Below are 18,811 nucleotides of genomic sequence, written 5' to 3'. Positions count from 1 at the left end.
CAAGTGTCCGCGGCTGGGCCGGCGCCAGGGCCCTCCCGCCACCGCCGCCGCACATCTGGAGCCGGGTCCGGCGCCGTCAGGACCGAGGGGACGACACGTGACACCCGCCTCTTGCGAAGGCCGCCCGGACGGCCCCCAGCGGGCAGGTGCCGGTCAGAGCCGGGCGGATGGGGCGGGACGTGCAGAGCCTCGGGTCTCTATCCCGCTTCTGGGCGCGAGGACCTTCCGGCCCCAGTCGGGGTCCCCGTCACAGGCGCCTCACAGAGCGGGTGAGGGTGTGGCTGTGCCCCGGCACCGCGGCCGACCGGGACCAGCGGCCGGGCCTGGGCGGCGACCGGCCCTCGGACCGGACGCTCGGTCTGTGCCGGGTTCCGAACGCGACTCTTCTCTCCAGGCCGCCAAGTACCTCCGGACCCAGGACCTCGCGGGCCGGGCGGGGCTCCAGGCCCAGCTCCTACCTGCCACACGGCAGCCCTTCGGTCAGGGGGTCTGGGGAGGTACGATTTGGACCACCAACGTGAGGAACAGACTCCTTGGCCTCCGGGTGGCCTCTGAATACACTGTCCTCCCCCCCCCCCCCTTCCCCGGCACTCGGGGCCTAAGGGCTCTGGAGAAAGAGGGAGAGCCCGGGGACAGCACGTGCCCCCCCATGCCCCCCTCGGGGCAACGTTTCCCCAGGGTCACGGGGATACTATTGACGTCGCCTTGGGGCGGGGCGGGGGAATGACACCGGGTGCCCCAGCTGTGGCTCCTCGGCTGTGCCGGCCGCGGGACGAAAGCCAGGGCTGGGAGGCCTGTGGGGGCCCCTCACATAGGACATTTCTCTGGGACCACACTGCAGAGGGTCCCAGAGTCAGCCCGGGCAAGGTGTCCTCGGGGACCCTCACCATGGCCACCGAGCCTGTGCTTCAGAGAGGGTCTCCCAAGGGGCTGTGTACAGAGGGGACCCACAGGAGGTCAGGGAGAGCCCGGACAGGGACCCCGGACACTGGACACTGCTCCGGGACCTTCACCACTACCCGTGTCCACTGGGAGTCTGCAAATGCTTGCCCGGGACTTCCCAGGACCCCAGGAAGACAGATGTCCAGAGTCCCTGGTGCGAAGGGTACCTGTGCCCGTGGGGCGCCTGTCGCTAGACTCCCCCGCACGCTGGCCCAGAACTCGCATTATCACTAATTTACCCAGAATAAAACAAAACAAAGCATCCCTGCTTGGACCCACCCCTGGCAAATGAGATTCCAGAGTCTGCTGCCCGGCCTCTGCGGGGCCAAGAGAGCCAGCCCGAGGACGCCGGTGGGTGGGTGGGGGCGCAGATGCCCGGGCCTCCGTGATCCCACAGGGGTGAGGGGAATTGGGGGCTGACGGTGGCGGAAGGTCGTGGCCCTCGGGACAGTCGGGACTGCTAGCTGCTTGCTGAGTGGTCGGACGCGTGTCCTGGGCAGGAAGCCAACGTGTCACCATGCTCCAGATAAACTTTAATAAGACGTAGGCGGTGACCCGCCCTCCAGACAAGAACAGGCATTTCCTAGCCGTCCTTTCCAGCCCGGCCGCCCCCCCAGGCAGGTCTCAGCAGGACCGAGCCAGCACCGGCTCCCCCGGGGTGCAGTGACCCTTTCCAAGGCTGTCTCACAGTAGGCAGAAAACAGGGGGACAATCTGGCAAATGCTGTGACCCCACGCAGTTGAGGAACCCCTAGGACAGCCAGGCACAGACCTGGGGCTGCGGGCGCCTGGCCCCCGCCCCGCTAGATCATGCCGGCCAGCCAGGGGGGCAGGAAGAGACCCGCGGTCCCCAGCAGGCAGACGAGGACGAACACCCACAGGAAGATGCGGTCGATGACCATGGCCACGTACTTCCAGTCCTCCTTTACCTGCAAACACAGACGCGTGTGGTCACTCCCAGCCCACCGCCCTCAGGCCTCCAGACGGCGAAAACCTTCTAGAACCTGGTACTTTTCCCGGCAGGATCTCCATTTCCCCTCCTGGACACCCAGGTAATCAGGGTGACCGCCCGCTGAGCTGAGCAGGAGGGTCTCAGAGACGCATCCTGCAGGCCGGGCCTGGGGTTTGGTGCTCTGGCCCACCTGACTTCACCTGCCTGGCCAGAAGCCCCAGGGCCAGGGAGGTGGAGAGCCTCTGGGACCCCAGCAGCCAGGCTGCTTTATGGTGACGTTTGCTCTCACCTCACCAAAGCTGGGACGGACACCATGGAGAGCATCAGGTGCGCCCCCATTTTGCAGATGAGGAAAGTGAGGCCCAGAGAGGGGATGCCCACATGCCTTGGCTATTCAGGGTCAGGGCCGGGAGCACCCTCGCGGCCTCCCCCGCAGTGGACCACGTCCAGAAGGCGACGGCCGAGGCCCAGCTGCCCTGCACTCCCGCCCACCCTGTTCCAAGGGGCGGTGCTCACAGGCCAGCTGCCCTCCTGAGTCAGCGGGGTCTCTTAGCTCTGTCTCTAAGGTCCCTGGGCGGGAGTGGGGGGGACAAGCAAACGGCAGACCAGGGCACTGCGGGCAGGCTCGGAGTGGGGCACGGCAGCAGGAGCGGAGGGCTCCTCGGAGGCGGTGAGGACGCCCTGGCTTGAGGGGAGGTCCCGGACACGGAGGCCAGAGGGCACGTCACCTGCGGCCATTCACCTTTAGAAAGGAGGCCGTGCTGTCCACGCACAGGTGGGGACCCTGAGGCACAGAGGGCAGCCCAGGGCAGAGGCTCCGAGAGGCGCGAGCGGTGGCGGGCTGGGCGGGTGGGCCGCCTGGGCAGGGGTGGGCTCGGCCCTCGCTCTGGGGTGTGGAGGGTACAGAGGGCCCTTCACTGCCATTTTCTGCTCTCATTTGTCAAGTCATCAGAGACATCCTGAGGGTTTCAAAGCAAACCGAAGCCGGAGGGCAAGCAAGGCCACTTATAAATAAGAAGTCCATCCGGGACCCTCCGTTCCAGGGAGGCTGAGACACACACACACCTCCGCTTTGTCTTTGATCCCCCCGCACCCGTCCCCCATCCTGCGGATGAAAGGCCCTCGCGGACAAAGCCGCCCAGAGCGTCCAAGGCCCGTCCTCGTCAAGGCAGCCTGGCGACGCTCCCAAACCAGAACCAGGTCGTGGCGGCCAGACCCGCGATGCAGATAAAGGATGGGCCAGGCCCCCTCCAGACAGGCACCGCCAGCCGCTGGGCTCCCTGAGGATTCTGGTTCCACTTCTAACGGCATCAGTCCCTCCTCAGCACTGCTCGGACCCCCCAGCTGTGCTCCCACCCCCAGCTCGGACCCCCAGCAGTGCTCAGACCCCCAGCCGTGCTCCCACCCTGTGCTCAGACCCCCAGCAGTGCTCCCACCCCCAGCTCAGACCCCAGCTTGGACCCCCAGCAGTGCTCCCACCCCCAGCTCGGACCCCAGCTCGGACCCCCAGCTGTGCTCCCACCCCCCCAGCTCGGACCCCCAGCAGTGCTCAGACCCCCAGCTGTGCTCCCACCCCCCAGCTCGGACCCCAGCTTGGACCCTCAGCAGTGCTCCCACCCCCAGCTGTACTCCCACCCCCAGCAGTGCTCCAACTCCCCACCAGGGCTCGGATCCCCCAGCAGTACTCAGACTCCCAGCAGTGCTCGGACCCCCACATCGAGTTAGGGAACCATCTGTTCTTTAAGAGCTGGCAGCAAAATGGGGTCCAGGGCAGAACCTTCTGGAAACCTCCAGAACAGCTTCACAGCCTCTTGAGGTTCAGCAGGGTACCTGGGAAACCGGGGATGTGCTGTGCAGGCAGCACCCCTGATCCTCTCCAGGGCTCACTCAGCCATGGGGCACATGGTCCTGGGGCCACACGTGTCCCATAAACAATCAGGGGCCATTACCCAAGGTGCAGGCAGGGACAGCAGCGTCCCCATCACGGCAGCAGCAGCACCGGTGGGCAGGACACAGTTGACAAGGGCAAGGTCAATGCAGCAGGGCAGAGGTCAGGCCCCAGGCTGACCAGCAAATAGCGGCCCAGCAGACCGACCAGGGCCGGAGACCCCTCTCACTTCCTCTGCCTGTGCTCTGACCTTGCAGATGTCCCCACCTCACTCCTGGCTACATGAGGTCCTGAGATTTCAGCCAAGTCTGAGCTAGGACGGGTGGACAAGCATCACTACAAGGAAAAAGGAATGCTCCCTAGCAGTGGGGGTCAGGCAGAGATGGCCCGTCCCTGGGCCCAGTGCCCACCAGCTGGGCGTCCAGGGCACATCCAGTAACCTCTCCTTCGTGAGCCGAGCACAACAGGTGCGTTGTGCCCTAGGGGCTGACACTCAGCAGAGGGACTGGGGACACTGTCAGGGCGCCCTCCGATCCCTGCCGGTGACTGCGCTCCTCCACAGCTGGGGTCCCGGGGTCCCCAGGTCCTTGTAGCCAGGCCAGCGATAGAGCCCCTTCGCCCACGACTCCCAGCTTGACATGTGGGGTGCTGGCCGAAGAGGCAGGGCTGTGCCCCAGACCCCAGTCCTTCCCTCTCCCTACTCCTCCTCCTCCGCCCCGGGGCCCTGCCACCCCCAGCCCCTCCCCAGAAGCCCACGCCCCGCTTGGACAGGGCTTTCCTGGAGGCCAGCAATAGCGCCCAGACGTCCTGGGCCTGCCTTCTGTCTGCAGGATCCCTGTGTCCTGAACAGCAAGGACACCCCTGCGGTCCACTCTCCGCTAGACGCTCTGGGCCACCTGCCCCAGTGCCACCCCTGCGACCTCCCTCCAGTGTCAGATGCTCAGGGAATAGAGAGCAGGACAGGGTCGGGGCTCGAGGTGCGTGCATCCCAGAGCTCAGTAGCCTGGGTCTGGGCCCCGGCCTTTGGACTTTTCCCTGGCCGCTCCCTCCTCCGGAGACGAAAGAGAGGCAGAGAGCGTCTGTCCAGCCAGGGACACCTCCAGACACAGCCATGGGCAGAAACTTACCGAGAAGTCCGTGTCTTCTGCCTTCAGATGGTCTGCGATGTACTGGACGCCCTCTACGGCCCGCGTCAGCGCCGGGGACAGGGGCAGGTGCCGGGGCGCGGCTTTGGTGCCGCGGGCTTTGAGCGCGGCGTTTGGGGACGGCTCCTTCTGGCACCTGCACTTGCACGGAGAGGGCTGGTCTGGAGGCGGGAGCTCGGCCGAGCTGGCCTTCAGAAAGGCGGGGGAGCCGGCCACAGGGCCCCCGGCCTGGGAGGCGGCATCGTCTGGGGGAACGCAGCACTGGATGCTCCGAGACCGGCACCGGACGCCGTCCTCCGCGGCTTCGGCGGGGCTGGACACGTGCTGGGCACTCAGGGACCGGGCTTTGGCGAGCCCCGGGGCCCGGGTGCCGGAGGGCGGGTGGCAGGGATCAGGCGAGGGGCAGGGGCTCCCCTTCTCCGCCTCCGAGGGCTGCGGGGCAGGGACCTGGTCCGAGGGCAGCTTGCAGGCCGCCTGGGCCTTGGCCGGCTCGTCCAGGGGGCCGCGGGAGGACGGGGAGGGCGAGGCGGGCGAGGCGGGCGAGGGGCCCTGGCTCTGAGCTGCGCTCGTGAGGGTGGGCTCCCCCTCGGGCTCGGGCCAGAAGCCCGGGGCGCCGGCCATCTTGTGCATGGACTCGATGAGGCGCCTGCAGTTGTCCTTGACCACCGACGGCCGTTTCATGAAGAGCAGGCGGGGCACGACGTCCAGGAAGACCCGGCGGACCCAGGCGGGCATGGTGTGCGTGCGCGGGGAGCGGTGGTGCACGTTGAGCACGAAGACGGTGATGACGATGGACAGCGTGACGAAGATCATGGTGAAGAGCAGGTACTCGCCGATGAGCGGGATGACCAGGGAGGTGGAGGGGATGATCTCGGTGATGAGCAGCAGGAAGACGGTGAGCGAGAGCAGCACGGAGATGCACAGCGTGATCTTCTCTCCGCACTCGGACGGCAGGTAGAAGACCAGCACCGTGAGGCAGGAGATGAGCAGGCAGGGGATGATGAGGTTGATGGTGTAGAAGAGGGGCAGGCGCCGGATGACGAAGGCGTAGGTGATGTCCGGGTAGACCTCGGCACAGCACTCGTACTTCCTGGTGTTGTAGGTGCCCACGGCGTCCACGATGACCCACTCCCCGCTCTCCCACAGGTCCAGCTGGTCCACGCGGCTGTGCATGTTCACCAGGTCGATCTTGGCCTTGTCGTAGGTCCAGGACCCGAACTTCATGGTGCAGTTCTGCTGGTCGAAGGGGAAGAAGGTGACGTCGATGCTGCAGGAGCTCTTGTAGATGGCCGGGGGCGTCCACTGGACCCGCCCGTCGTGGAAGAGGTGGGCCTTGGTCAGGTGGGTGACCGCAAAGTCCCCGTCCGCGCTGCGCAGGAAGAGAGGGGCGTGAGACCCCCCGGCACCGCTCCCGGCTCACGGGCGCACCCCCCAAGGGCGGGGGCGGAGCTGGGGGCCCCCGGGCGCGTCGTGGTCAGCCACCTGCCTCAGCTTATCGCCCCTACCCTGGGGGGACACGCGGCTTGGCGGCGATCCCGTGGCGGGGAGAGGCAGGGAGGGGGCCCTGCGCCGGGGCAGGGGCGGGGGGCCTGGCCGCCGGTCCGTTTCTGTCCTGGAGCCAGGAACTAGTCTGGGCCAGGGCCCGCGGGCAGCCTAAAGGGGGGTCAGGTCCCTGCAAGGGTCCGAGGTCGGGGAGCTCCCGTCCCCGGTGTGAGGGCGAGGGGGGCCCTCCCCACGGCCCAGGGCGGAGGGCAAAGGCCACGGCTCCTCAGAGGGTCCTGGCCCCCACCCACACCCCGTGTACATGACGGCACGGACGTGAAAATGGCTGCGGGCACCAGGCCACAGAACTCCGCAGGGTCTCAGGGCACTGGGCCTGGTCCCCTGTAGGTCACCTAGGGGGTTGGGCCAAGCGGGGCGGGGGCCTGTCTGGTCACCGTCTCCTGCCCCAGACCAGGCGCGCCCGCACCACTGGGCACTTTGCTACTCTCTCTCTGCTGCCCCCACAACTCACAGGTGAGGTTACTCCCCTCCTGCACAGGCGAGGACCCCAGGCCACATGAGCAGGAGACGGCAGGGCCAGGGCCTGGCCATCCGCCCTCTTGCCTCGCCCTTGGCCGGGGGCGGGTGTTGGCTCCTGTCCACAGGCCGAGCGGGCACAGAACAGGGCCGGGGGGATACTGTCTGTGACCCCAGGCTTCCCAGACAGCAGCGTCTGCCTCACTGTCTCCACGAGTGTGCCTGGCGAGTGTGGAGTGGGGCCCAGGAACCTCATCGGCTCCTGGAGTCGGCCCTGCTCTCCTCCGTGGCTGGAAGCCCCTGGTTGCCAGCGGGGTCCCCAGCCAGTGTCACCATTCTCCTGGCCTCAGTCTCCCCGAGGCGTGGTGGCCACGAGCAGGTGGAGACAGCGGCAGCCCCAGGCTTGGCTCTGAAAGGCTGGCAGGGAACCTCCCCACGGCCCCACGGAGCCCCAAGGACAGTGGCTCGAAGACCGTGGAGCTGGGGGTTCACCACAACCTGCTGGCACAGCAGCTCAGCCAGAGAAGCTGCCGGCAGACCCCAGACCCTCGACACCAGCTGCTCAGCCCCGGGTGTGGGTCAGGCGCCCACCAAGGGCTCAGACCCCAGCCTTCCGTGCCGGCCCACACCCCTGCTTCCCACACCCACCGCGGGTGCACTCAGCCCGGGCCTAGAAGCCCGCAGCCCCAGTGAACACCTCCCCGTCCCCCACATCCAGCTCAGAGACCCCCCGCCATGCTCTCAGTGGGCACCAACCCGATCCCATGACCTCCGTGACCCTTCCTAGCTGACGTCTAGGTCGGTGGCAGGTGGAGACCCGCAAATGCATCCCCACGAAGAGGGGCCGGGCTTTCCACTGGGGGCCGCTGGACGCTGGCCTGGGGCTGAGGCTCTCTCCCCGGCAGGATGATGCAAGACTGTCCTCCCTCGGCAACATCGCTCCAAACCCAAAGCCTTGCCCCTCTGAGGCACAAAGCAAATGAACCAACGCCACTCAGCAAACATTCTGCACGGAGATCAGAGGCTCCAGTCGGTGGCGTGAGCCCGGCAGCCCTGATCCTCCAGGCAGGGCAGGGAATGTTCCAGAAGTTCACGGAAAGCAACCCCAGGAACTGGGAATCTGCACCCAGGCCTCTGGGTTTTGATGCCTGCAGACAGGATCGGAGTTTTCTCCTGGGACACAGCCCGCTGACCCCTGCGGCCACGCCCCCACGTGCCCCCAGCCGCAAGGCCCCCGTCTCCTGGCCCGGCCCAGCCCCGGCTCAGATCCCCGAGACGCCTCCCAGGAGGCCGTGCTCGTCTGGACCTGTGGCCTGGGCCTGCGGGTGGACATGCTCCCTGATGTGCAGCAGCCTGGCCGCATCTTCAGGAAGCAGAGGATCTCAGAAGGCGGCCCGGAGGGTCCAACGTCTTCCCGGCCCGGCCCCGAGGCCCCGGCGGTGCAGGGGCGAGGCCCGGCGCCAGGGGTGTCTGGTTCCACGGCAGGCGTCCAGCAGGGCTGTGCCTCCGGGGAGCCGAGGGGCGTGGACGTCGGGACTGGACGGGCAGAGCCCGAGCACGTTCTACGGCAGAGCAGGGGCGCCGTCCCAGCCTGTCCGGGCCCCCTGCTCCAGGCCCCTCGAACCCCCATCCGTGTGGTGCTGCGTGTAAGAGGCCTTGCGAGACACTCTGCCCCCAAGGGCTCACGTGGAGAAGCCCCCGAATGGACAGACAGCACGGCCTCCAACCAAGGGGATTCCCCAAAGCTACCAGAAAGCTGCCCCCCCCTTTCCCCTCACCCAGTGGCCCAGGGCGACCACCCGGCCACACTCAAGTGGACAGCAGCCTGGTCAGCGGCCTCCCGTTGCCCCTGGAAACGAGCCCTCCTGGTGGCCGTGGCTTGGCCACCATCGGCCACCGGCTCCGGGACCCTTCCTCGCCCACCACCGCAGCCCTGCGCAGACAAAGCCCCTGTGTCGACCGCAGCCTCACAGAGAAGCTGGGGGTCCACCCGCCACCTCCCCCAGGGACCCGGAAGGAGGAGAAACAAGGAGGGACTTTGAGTGTAGCCCCATCCTGGGCTGCAGTCCCGGGGGGTCTGTACAGATCCCAGAGCTGCTTCTCAGCCAGCACGTCCTGCCCAGGGAGGGTCTGGTGTGACCACAGCAGGAAGGCTCCCCTGGGGGCCCAGGGCGCTGACACTGATGCGCATCCTCTGAATCCGCCACTCAGACGGTGTGGTGCTAGGTCCTGGGGTGAGGGGTGTGGGGAGCAGACCGGGGACCCCGGGAGGGCTGGGGTGGCGGCAGGGGCTGGTCGTAGAGAGCAGAGGACCGTGCCCTGCGGAGAGAGCCTTCCCCTCACGGAGCTGACCCCCTCTAATGCATCTCGGAGAACCCTCCAGCTCTCCCGCTGTTATTACTGGAATCAATTAAGTTGGAAAAGGAGCCCAATCGTTCTTAATCAAATAGCAACGTTTTATAGGTCAGGCCCATCGCCCGGGGGCCCGGGAGGGGCTTTGTACCACAGCCCGCTGGGGTCTGGCAGTGGGGAGGGCAGGGGTCCGGGGGGAGCTAAGTGCTGCCACTTGCTTTGTTCGTAATTGTAACTGCTGTGGGAGCTGCTGCCCCGGCCTGAGCCTGAACAAACAGCCCAGCTGTGACCCGGCAGTGACACGGGGACAGAGGAGGACGTCGTCGGGCTGCCCCGGGCTCAGGATCCCCCTGCAAGGGTCCCGGGAAAGGAGGAGTTGGAGCCCACCCCCTGCCACGGCCGTGCCTGGAAAGCACCGGCTTCCTGGCACAGGACGGCCACATCCAAGAACAGATTCAGGGAGGCGTCCGGGGGGCACTCGCTCAGCAGCGTGAAGGTGCCAGTGCTGGGAAGGCTGACCGCACAGGGGGACTGGGGACACCGAGCTGGGCCGGGTGGTTGTGTGCGTGGCAAGGGACCACCTGCCCGGCTGGGGACAGTGAGTGCGGCCGGTAGGGGGGCAGCTCTGGGGCCTGCAGTCGCCCTGGGGCAGGACTGGGGTGGGGGGGGCGGGGGGCCGGTCCAGGCAGGGACAGAGCCCCCAGGGCCCTCGTCTCCTGCTTTGCTCACCCCCCTTCCCTTCCAGAGGCCTCAGCCCTGGCTCCCGACAGTGGGGCCCACACAGGCCACCACCTCTTGCTCGCGCCTGGATGGCCTGGATCACTGGCACCCGGACACAGGTACCTGCGCCCCCGCCCGCCGACCTCCCAGGGGCTCACTTGTTGTAAAGGACGATGTCCGGCCGCCAGATGAGCTCGGAGGGAATGCGAATGGAGGTGACGTTCTCGTAGTCGGCAGGGTCCCAGCGCAGCTTGTAGTCATGCCATTCCTGGGGGCAGGGGGAGGTGGGGGGGAAGCCACAGCTGTGAGGGGGAGGGCCGTGGGGGAGAGGTGTGGGGGAGGGGGAGAGGGAAAGGGGGGGGAGGAGGGACAGGCAGGGAGGGCTGTGGGGGGAGGAACGAGGCCAGGGGTGGAGGGGGCCGCACTCGCTCACCTGCTTCACCCACACGTTAGTCGTCATCATCTGGTTCTTCTCATCCTGGGACACAGAGAAGGGCCGTTGTTGTAACTCCCTTGGGTGACTGGAGCCTCCCTGTCTCTCTCTCCATCTCCCTCCCCCCTTCCTCCTTCTCTCTCTACTCCCCCTCTCCCCCTCACCCCCCACTCTCTGGGCCCTGAGTATTTTCCTCACCCACAAAGACAGGCCTGTGCTGAACACGGGAAGCAGGCGACCTCAGAAGGAGTGAGTGCCCCGTCCCTGGAGGCAACCAAGCCCAGGATGGTCAGCCCGAGGGGATTTAGAATGTGGGGACAAGGACCCTGAACCCTCCCAGAAGGAGAGTGGGGACAAGGCTTGCCTGACTTCTCAGGCGGCCAGGGCCTGGCGCTCCCCCAGCCACGCAGACGTGTGAGATGGCGAGTGTGATGGCTCCCAGGCTGCTGCTGGAGGACAGCCGCCCTCCGGGGACCCTGCCAATGTGCTCCACCCTCCCAGCTGCTCAAGACCGCCCTTGGGCAGGTGTGTCCTCGGTGACCAGGCGCCTGCGCCTCCGGCTGACCGTCATTAAAGCAAGCTGGGTTCGCACAGGTCCTGCGCTCACCAGGCTGGCCCCTCGACAAACTTGCCCTGTAGGACCAGAGCCTCAGCACCTTGAGGACAGGTAAGGGGCTGGAACAGGGGAGGTGGGAGTGGGAGGCCCGGCCGGTTCCCTCTCGAGGTCACAGTGTGGTCACCTGTCCAGGTGAGGAGGCTGGACCACACACCCTGAGAAGTCCCGTGGCCCCGCCCTGCACTGCCCTCACCCCCCCCCCCTTATTCCCTACCGGCGAATGGGGAGGGGCCATCTGCCACGTTTCTGCTGGGGAGCACCGTCCTCTGGGCCATCAGACCCCAACTCAGACCCCAACACGTGATGGAGCCTTTTGGAGCGCAGCAGGGACGGGGGTCCGTGCAGAACACAGGGGTCTGGGACGAGAAGTCCCAGGGCCTCACACTGAGCCCTGTGGCACTGATGCCGCCTCTGTGGGCCACAGCACACCCCAGCCCCCATGGGTCACACCTAGGAGGGGGCTGGCCCCAGGTGGGCCCTTTGCCCAAGGTTCGGGGAGGACCCCCTCAGAGTGCCCGTTGCCCACAGGGTCCCGAGGGCAGGGGGCCAGGCAGAGAGGCACAGGGTGCCGGGGGCAGTGTCTGAGCAAGGCTCTCTGCACCCAGCGATGGCCTGACATCGCCCCCCCCCCCCACAAGCCTCTGTGCCAGGAACACCCAGGCCAGTGGGAAAGACCGCTGAAACCAAAGAAATCCGAAGGATCACCAAACCAGAACGGTGTCCGGTGCCCGGACGAGGGTCAGGGTGGGGCCTTGTCCCCAAAGGCTCAGGCCTGGGCCCCTGCCCACCTGCCTCCCCAGGGGACAAGCTCCCAGCCGGCTAGTTCAGGGAGAGGGGACCGTGTCCCTTGCCGCCCCCAGGCATTGCCCTTGATCCTGCTCTCACCCAGACCCACCCAGGGCAGGCCACCCAGCCGCCTGAGCAGGGCTGTCCCCCCACATCCAAGTGTGACCCGAGCGGGCCCTGGAGCCGGTGTTGGACACAATGTCCAATGACCTCGGCAGCACGGTCCTGCCCGGTGCTGCCTGGCCCATCACGCCCCTGCCTGGCCCCAGCCCTGCCCAGACACAGCCCTGCAGCCAATGCATGAGCCCTGCAGGGGCTGGGCAGAGAGGGGCCCAGACGTGTGTCACCGGGCCGCTCATCAGCACGTGCGTGTGCAGGCGTGCCCCGGGCCAGCTCTGGTGCACACAGAGGAGCCTGGGGGCTCCTCTCATCCTGCCAGGCACGTCCCTCACCAGGACTGGAGCCGATGTGCCCCAGGCCTCAGGCTCTTCCGGGCACTGGGAGCCGAGGCTCTGTGGTGCCCCGAGGAACCCAGGTAGACGGTCCGGCTCGGAACTTTAAGCGGCGGGCAGCCAAGGGCCGCCTCTGCCCATGTTTGGGGACCTCCGCGTGCTCACCAGCCCAGTGCCTCAGCCAGGAGCACTTTGCAGGCGAAGTTTGAGGTCTGGCTCCAGGAGGCCGGAAGCCTCGAGTCTGGACACCGCTGAGGACAGGTAGACTGACCGGGTCTCCCTACCCACAGGGCCCACAGGCAGCCCTTTCTGTCCCCCCTTCCCAAAGCCTCTCAGACGCTGCCCAGGAAGCCGGACAGGCTGCCTTTCTATGTCACGGGAGAAAAGACCGGTGGCCACTGGATACACACGGCACCAGTCTGGGATCAGGGCCTCCAGACCCCGTAGGCCTGGGGCCCCCTCGTGGTGAGCGAGCCAAGCTCCCCGAGGCCCCCTCCTGGCTGGGCTGGAGCCTCCCCTCCAAGGCACTTGGGCCCCCACCCCAGTGAACCCACTACCCAGTCAGATCTCCCCCACAGGATGGGCCCCGACCCCAGATGGATGCCCCTGCCCTTCCAGAGCTGTGACCATTTGGAGACGGTACCCCCAGCTCCCCCTCCGTCCCAGCAGCCTCCTCGGTCCCTAACCAGGAAGATAAATGCACCCAAACCTGTCCGAGCCTTGCTGGGACACCGTGTTCCAGACCAGTGGGTAGCGGGGCTCTCCTAGACCAGGGGGCACAAGGGTCGCGTCTCAAGCCCCCGGCCCCTCAACTCACAAAACCTCCTGCAGCCTGACCACTCGCAGCCGGGGCAAGTGCCCCCACCCCCCCCAGAGGCACGTTCTGCTCTTGGCTTCTGAAGGACATGGCCACGGCCTGCTGCTGACACTCTGGCATTGTGGGTTCCCACATGGGGGGCGGCGGGGAGCAAAGCTCCGGGTGGGGGTGCACAAAACCCGTCTTTCCTCTGGGCTCCCCCACAAGGGCGGGTGTGCAGGACTCTGGCGGGGCTGGACACACGCGGCCTGCACGGAGAACAGACGGCAGCCCCCCGCCCCTCCAGGCGCCCCGGCCAGGCCGGCCTCCTCTAGGGCGCAGGGGCGCCCCTCAGGCAGAACCTCCACTGCGGTGTGTGACGGGTGTGTGACGACCGAGGCCCAGCGCTCCCCGCTTCCCCCCCTCGGCACCTACCACGTCAATGAGCTGTGCGATGGACAGCCCGAAGTGGACGAGAACCACGTCCGAGATGTTGGCCACGGGCCGGGACCACTTGTTGTAGCCAGCGAAGAGCTTCTTCAGCAGCCGTTCCTCTGCGTGGGCCCGGGTCTCCACGTGGCTGCTTGCTGTGGGGACAGGAAGGTGTGCAGCTCAGGGGCGGAAGATGGTGGGCCCACCGGCTGCCCGCTCCGGCCTCCCACTTGGCCCCGGCTTCCTTCCAGGCCCATCCACCTCAGGACATTTGCACATCCTGCCCTACTCCGGCCTCGGTTTCCCTCCTACCCTCTGGGTAAAGGTGTAAGTTCCTCAGGGAAGCCTTTCCAGACCCCTCAAGCGCCCTGCACTGTACCCCCAAAACAGACAACTGATCTGGTAAGAGCTGACTGGGGTAAGTCTCCCTGCCAGACGTGACTTCCGGAAGGAGGGGCTGCATCTCCAGCTACTAGCAGACTTCTGAAAACACAAGGTGGAGATACCCACAGGATTCCAGGACACTGGGGACCCGTCCAAAGAGGGGGAGGGGGGACGGACAGCCGGCTTCCTGTAGCTGCCAGCAACCCTGAGTTACCACCCAGACCCGGACGACCACTCCAGCACCCTGTGTTCTTGGACAGACACGCAGACTGCCTTCCATGAGTCAAGGGTGACCCCCCCCCCCCCCCCCGCCAACACACACTCTGCTTCCTGGGAGGGGCCACTCTGACCCAGCCCAGCCTTGCTGACCAGTCTGTGATCTGAGGACCTCTCTGTCTCTCCTCGGCACCTGCACTGGGGCCACTGCATCATAAGGGGATTTGGGGAGGGGAACAGGGTACCAGCTCACCTGTAAGTCACACACAGGATGTGAAAAGGGGGTCCACCAACATTCCTAGGTTGGTCTTTGACCAACGGGACCCTTCACTCTCAGTCCAGAGCTCCCCAGCCCAACCTTATTCTTCCTGGTCCCTTGGACCAGGAGGGTATAGCCCACCCCTCACGGGGGAGGCCAGGAGCTTCAATTCCCCCCACCAACCTATGAATAACAAGGTGGCTGCCCAGGGGGTGGGGGGAGGGGAAGGCGGAGGGGGCTGGGACTTAGGCTGTCCCACTGAGCCTGGGGGAGCAGAAAAGGGGCTGGTGGGGTGCGGTCCAGGGCGAGAGCCACCGCTCTGATCCCCCAAATCAGGAGCAGGCATGGGGGTGTCTGCATTAAAATGTGGCCAAATGGATAAAGAGGGGGAGAGATGGGCCCCGCCTCTCTTTACCCAAGTTGGAGCTTCTGGGTCCAGCTCCCCAAACAGCAGCCCCCACCCCCACCCAAACCTGTCTCCCGCATTGGCGGGGAGTTAACTCCTTCCTTGCCCCGCTCGGTCCGCACCGAAGGACAGCCTTTGCGTCTAGGGTGGGGGAGCCTCCGCGCTGCCCCGTTGCGCGCACCCGCGGCTCGGGACCGCAGCCAGGAGCCTCCCCTTCTCTGGCTCTGGAGAGCCGAGGCCGCCCTAAACTGGACGAAAGGGGGGCCTGTCTAGCGCCCCGAAACTTACCGGGCAGGAAGCCGGCCCCCAGCAGCAGCAGCAGCGGCGGCAGCAGCGGCGGCGGCGGCGCCCCCGGGCCCCCGAGCTCCATGGCGCACCGAGCGGGCTCTAGACGCGGGCGGCTCCCGTCTCCGCCGCGCCCCCGCTCCGAGGCCCGCGCGCGCCCAACTTCATGCCCCCGCGCCGCGCGGGCCGCTCGGTCCGCTGGGCCTGGTTCCGCCGCTCCTCCCGCGGGGCGCGGCGGCGGCGGCGACCCGGCCGGGAGCGCGGGGCTGTGGGCTCGGCGGCGCGGCCGCGCCCGGACCTGCCCGCCTCCAGCCGGCGAGGAGGAGACGGAGGAGGGAGAGGGGGAGGAGGGGGGGAGGGGGGAAGCGGGCGAGGACGTGAGGGGAGGAGGGCGGGTGGGGGGAGCGGACCACCGGCCGGGAGGGGGCGCGGAGGCTGCGCTCGGCCAGCTCCGGGGTAAAGTTTCCGTCGTCCTCCCGGGGCCGGGGACGTGCCCGAGCCAGGGGCGGGGGCCCGTAGTCACTGCGTGCGACTGGGGGATCCTGCCACCGGCTGGTTCCGAGACCGAGACAGGCTGACCTCCACCCCCGCCCCCCACCCCGTCCCCAATCCTGGCGCCCCGCCGCCTGCCTGGATGGGGGACGCGCACCCAGGGGCTTGGGGCGCCCCGCTCGCGCCTGGTTAACTCCATCACCCCCGCCCCGCTTCGCAGTTTGGAAATCACAACCCCCTTGTCTTCTTCCCCAGCGAGGCGTTCGTTCAGGAAGGACCACCCCTTATCAGCCTGTCCCCCGCGGACCGACCGGGAAGCGTCCAGTGGGGAGCCCAGGCGTCGCAGCCCGCCCTTCTGGGGAGAGGGAAGGACCCTGACGCCCCTGCCCCAGGCGAAGCCGCTTTGCTACCTCCAGATCCGGCCTGGAGCGCGAGCCACGGACAGCGGCCGAGGGTCTTGGCCGGGGTGGTTGGAGGACAGTACAGCGGCGCCCGCGGGCCGGTCGTGGACAATGTCAGCCGCAACCGAGGTGCCTGGCGCGACCGTGCCCCGTGCCCTGGAGGGGGTCTGCCCCCAAGTGGGCCGAGGTGGCCGCGGACCCGCAGCAGGTGCCCGGAGGGGGTTGGGAGGGGTCGCTTTGTGCCACACAACCCGGGTCATGGTGAGGAGGGGGCGCCGGCGGCCATCCCTGCGCAGAGTTCCCGGAGCCCCCACACCGGAGGAGACTTCGGGTCAGGGTGGGGAGCAGAGAGGAGGCTCCACTGAGAGCCTCTGGCCTAGAGCCCGCCCTTGAGGGGGCAGAATGTCTGTCAGGAGCCCCCTCCGCCTCTCCCCACCCGGACAGACACAGGCGATGGTCCCAAGGGCCCCAGACCCCTCCCCATCTCCCCCTGCTCCTACCAGCTGGGCTCCCCTCCCCCATCTCCCCCTGCCCCTCCCAGCTGGGCTCCCCTCCCCCATCTCTTCTGCCCCTGCCCCGCCATCTCCCCCTGCCCCCCAGCCCACCTGCACTCCCAGCCCAGGCTGAGCTCAGCACAGCTCATCACATCTGCTCTGAGACCTCCAGGGGCTTTTCTCATGGGAGCTCTCTGCAGGCTCTCCCACACTTGCCTACAAATAGAGCTTCCAAAAGGCTCGGCCCTTTTGGTCAGTGGCCAGTCTCAGAGGTGATGAGCTGTCACCCATTACACCCTGTGAGGTGGATTCTTGCTGTCCCTGCATCCGGATCAGGAGGTAAATGCATGGACAGGTTAGGCCACGTGCCCAAGCTCGTCCGGCCAGCAGAGGGTTTCCAGCCCAGACCGCCTGGCTTCCGGACCTTCAGTCCTTGGGCATGGTCTGTCCCAGGACTGGCCTGTGTCCCTACTGAGACAGACTCCTGGGAGCACCCCATGGTCTGTCATTTCCTGGAGCTAAGGGAAGCCTGCCCTCTGGGGAACCTGGACTGCCCAGCCCAGCACAGGGCTGTCCTTCAGACCCCCCCACCCCCACCCGGCTGGCTGACCCGTGTCTCACCTGGACCAGGCAAGAGCCACCTCATCCCCAGGAGACTTAGAACCTGCTGGAGCCTCCCTCTCAGGGAGGGGACCAGGGAGGGTGACAAGTGCCAGTGGATGGATGGGAGCACCTGCCCGGAGCCTCCGATTTTGTGTCTGATTTCGAGAAATCCCCTGTTCTGCATGTCCCAGAGCAAATAGAACAGCGTTCTGCTTGACAGTCTAGACCCGGTCAGTCCCACATTCCTTTGTCAGTAGTAGAGGCCAGCCATTCTCTGGGTCCTTCTGGAATGCCGTTCCAACTACCTCAGCGCCTCTGTGAAGCAGACATCATCATTACACTCAGCTGGCAATCGAGGAAGGCGAGCCATAAACAGGCTCGTCACTAACTGATGAAGTGACCTTTGCCCTGTCCCACTCTCCCACAGCAAACGTGTGCCTTTGGGGATGAGGATGTTCCCTCACGCCCCTGCATTCAGGCTCCTCCCGCAGGACTGGTTGAGGTGAGGTGCTCCTGCAATTGTCAGACCGGAGTCAGACCACAAGGGGGTGTGCGGGGAGCTGGGCCAATCTGCGAAGGCTTCCTGGAAGAAGGGGCACAGAGGAGCGTAGTCCCGAGGACCCATGAGGAGGGTCAGGCCGAGCCCTGGGCCAGGTGGGGACAGCCCGGTGTCTTGGCCCACAGCAGGCGCAGGACCGGCCGCAGGGGGTGCACACCTGCACAGGGAAAGGGGATCCTGGCTCTCGGCGGGAGCCTGCCGCGGTGCCCAGGCTCAATCCCCTCTACCCTCTGCCCCCTTCACTTCGGCCAGCGCGGCAGCCAGGGTGGTGGCTCTTGATGGCCACTCCCACGGGTGAATTCAGCCCGAGAGCCCAGCAGAGGCCAGCGGGCCTGTCTCTCCTGGTGCCTGGGACCAGGCTCTGGCGGACATAGGCCCGTGGCTGGCGTGCGCACGCTCACACACATCTGTCCAACCTCATTTGGCTTTCCCTGCAGATTTGCTAATGCAGCGAGATTAACCGGGTCTCACTCATTAATTTGCAAGGTCCTCCCTCCCCACCTGCACCCGGCTGGAAAGCACTCCTTGTGGGAGCCTAGTAATCATCGTAGCGGCCGCTGAATTAGACTCTTACTCCGGGCCTCGAGGCCCCTCCCTCCAGCTGCTCCTGAGTCGGCCGTTTCAGTGGAAAAATTCACAAACGAGACCAGCTTTGAGAGAGGGGCGCCCCCGTGGCCCTGAGTCTCACAGCCTTGGTGGCAGGAGCAGAGTGTCCCCCGAGGGTGATCACGGGTGGGGGCCGAGGGGAGGAAGGATGTGGAACAGGCCCCTCAGAGGCCCCTTCCCAGACGCACCCCCAGTCAGTGTCGCGCCAACTCCAAGGACTACTACCGGCAAAAGTGGAAGGTCGTCTCTGCAGGAACAGCCTCGGCCCTCCCTCCCATCGCCCTCTCCACCCTCCACCCTGTCCCAAGGACATTTCCATGGTAACCGGTTGTTGGCATAAACAGGGATTTGAATTAAAGGTGGGAGATCCAGCTGGGTGCCCAGTCTGAGCTGGACTGAGCAGGGGGCAGTGAGAGCCCCCAGGGAGGGGCCATCGGCCCCAGGACCCAGTGGGGGCTCCAGAGACCCCCGTGAGGAGGGGGACAGCGCTGGCGGGCTCAGCCTGCATGCACTCCCACTACCTCAGAAGACCTCCAACCTGTCACCAGCCTCAGCCTGCCCTGCCCGAGCCTCT

General features: G+C 66.6%; 1 protein-coding gene across 2 annotated transcripts; it reads right to left on the bottom strand.

Annotated features, from left to right (window-relative positions):
• Positions 1 to 1,454: 1,454 nt before the first annotated feature.
• On the bottom strand, positions 1,455 to 15,408 carry CHRNA4 (cholinergic receptor nicotinic alpha 4 subunit). 2 transcript variants are annotated; one of them, XM_023250987.2, is made up of 6 exons: positions 15,086 to 15,408; positions 13,536 to 13,687; positions 10,451 to 10,495; positions 10,176 to 10,285; positions 4,909 to 6,295; positions 1,455 to 1,870 (listed from the first exon to the last, which is right to left on the bottom strand). In XM_023250987.2, exons 1-6 carry the CDS (start codon positions 15,165 to 15,167, stop codon positions 1,745 to 1,747), a joined length of 1,902 nt encoding a protein of 633 aa, XP_023106755.1. In that variant the 5' UTR covers positions 15,168 to 15,408; the 3' UTR covers positions 1,455 to 1,744. The 2 variants fall into 2 exon arrangements, with proteins under 2 accessions (XP_023106755.1, XP_019681797.1); XM_019826238.3 differs by lacking the exons at positions 13,536 to 13,687; positions 15,086 to 15,408 and having other exon boundaries at positions 4,909 to 6,159; positions 10,451 to 10,468.
• Between the last annotated feature and the right edge of the window lie 3,403 nt (positions 15,409 to 18,811).

The sequence above is a fragment of the Felis catus genome, chromosome A3, assembly GCF_018350175.1.
Source record: "Felis catus isolate Fca126 chromosome A3, F.catus_Fca126_mat1.0, whole genome shotgun sequence".
NCBI lineage: Eukaryota > Metazoa > Chordata > Mammalia > Carnivora > Felidae > Felis > Felis catus.
This window is presented reverse-complemented; position numbering and strand designations above follow the sequence as displayed.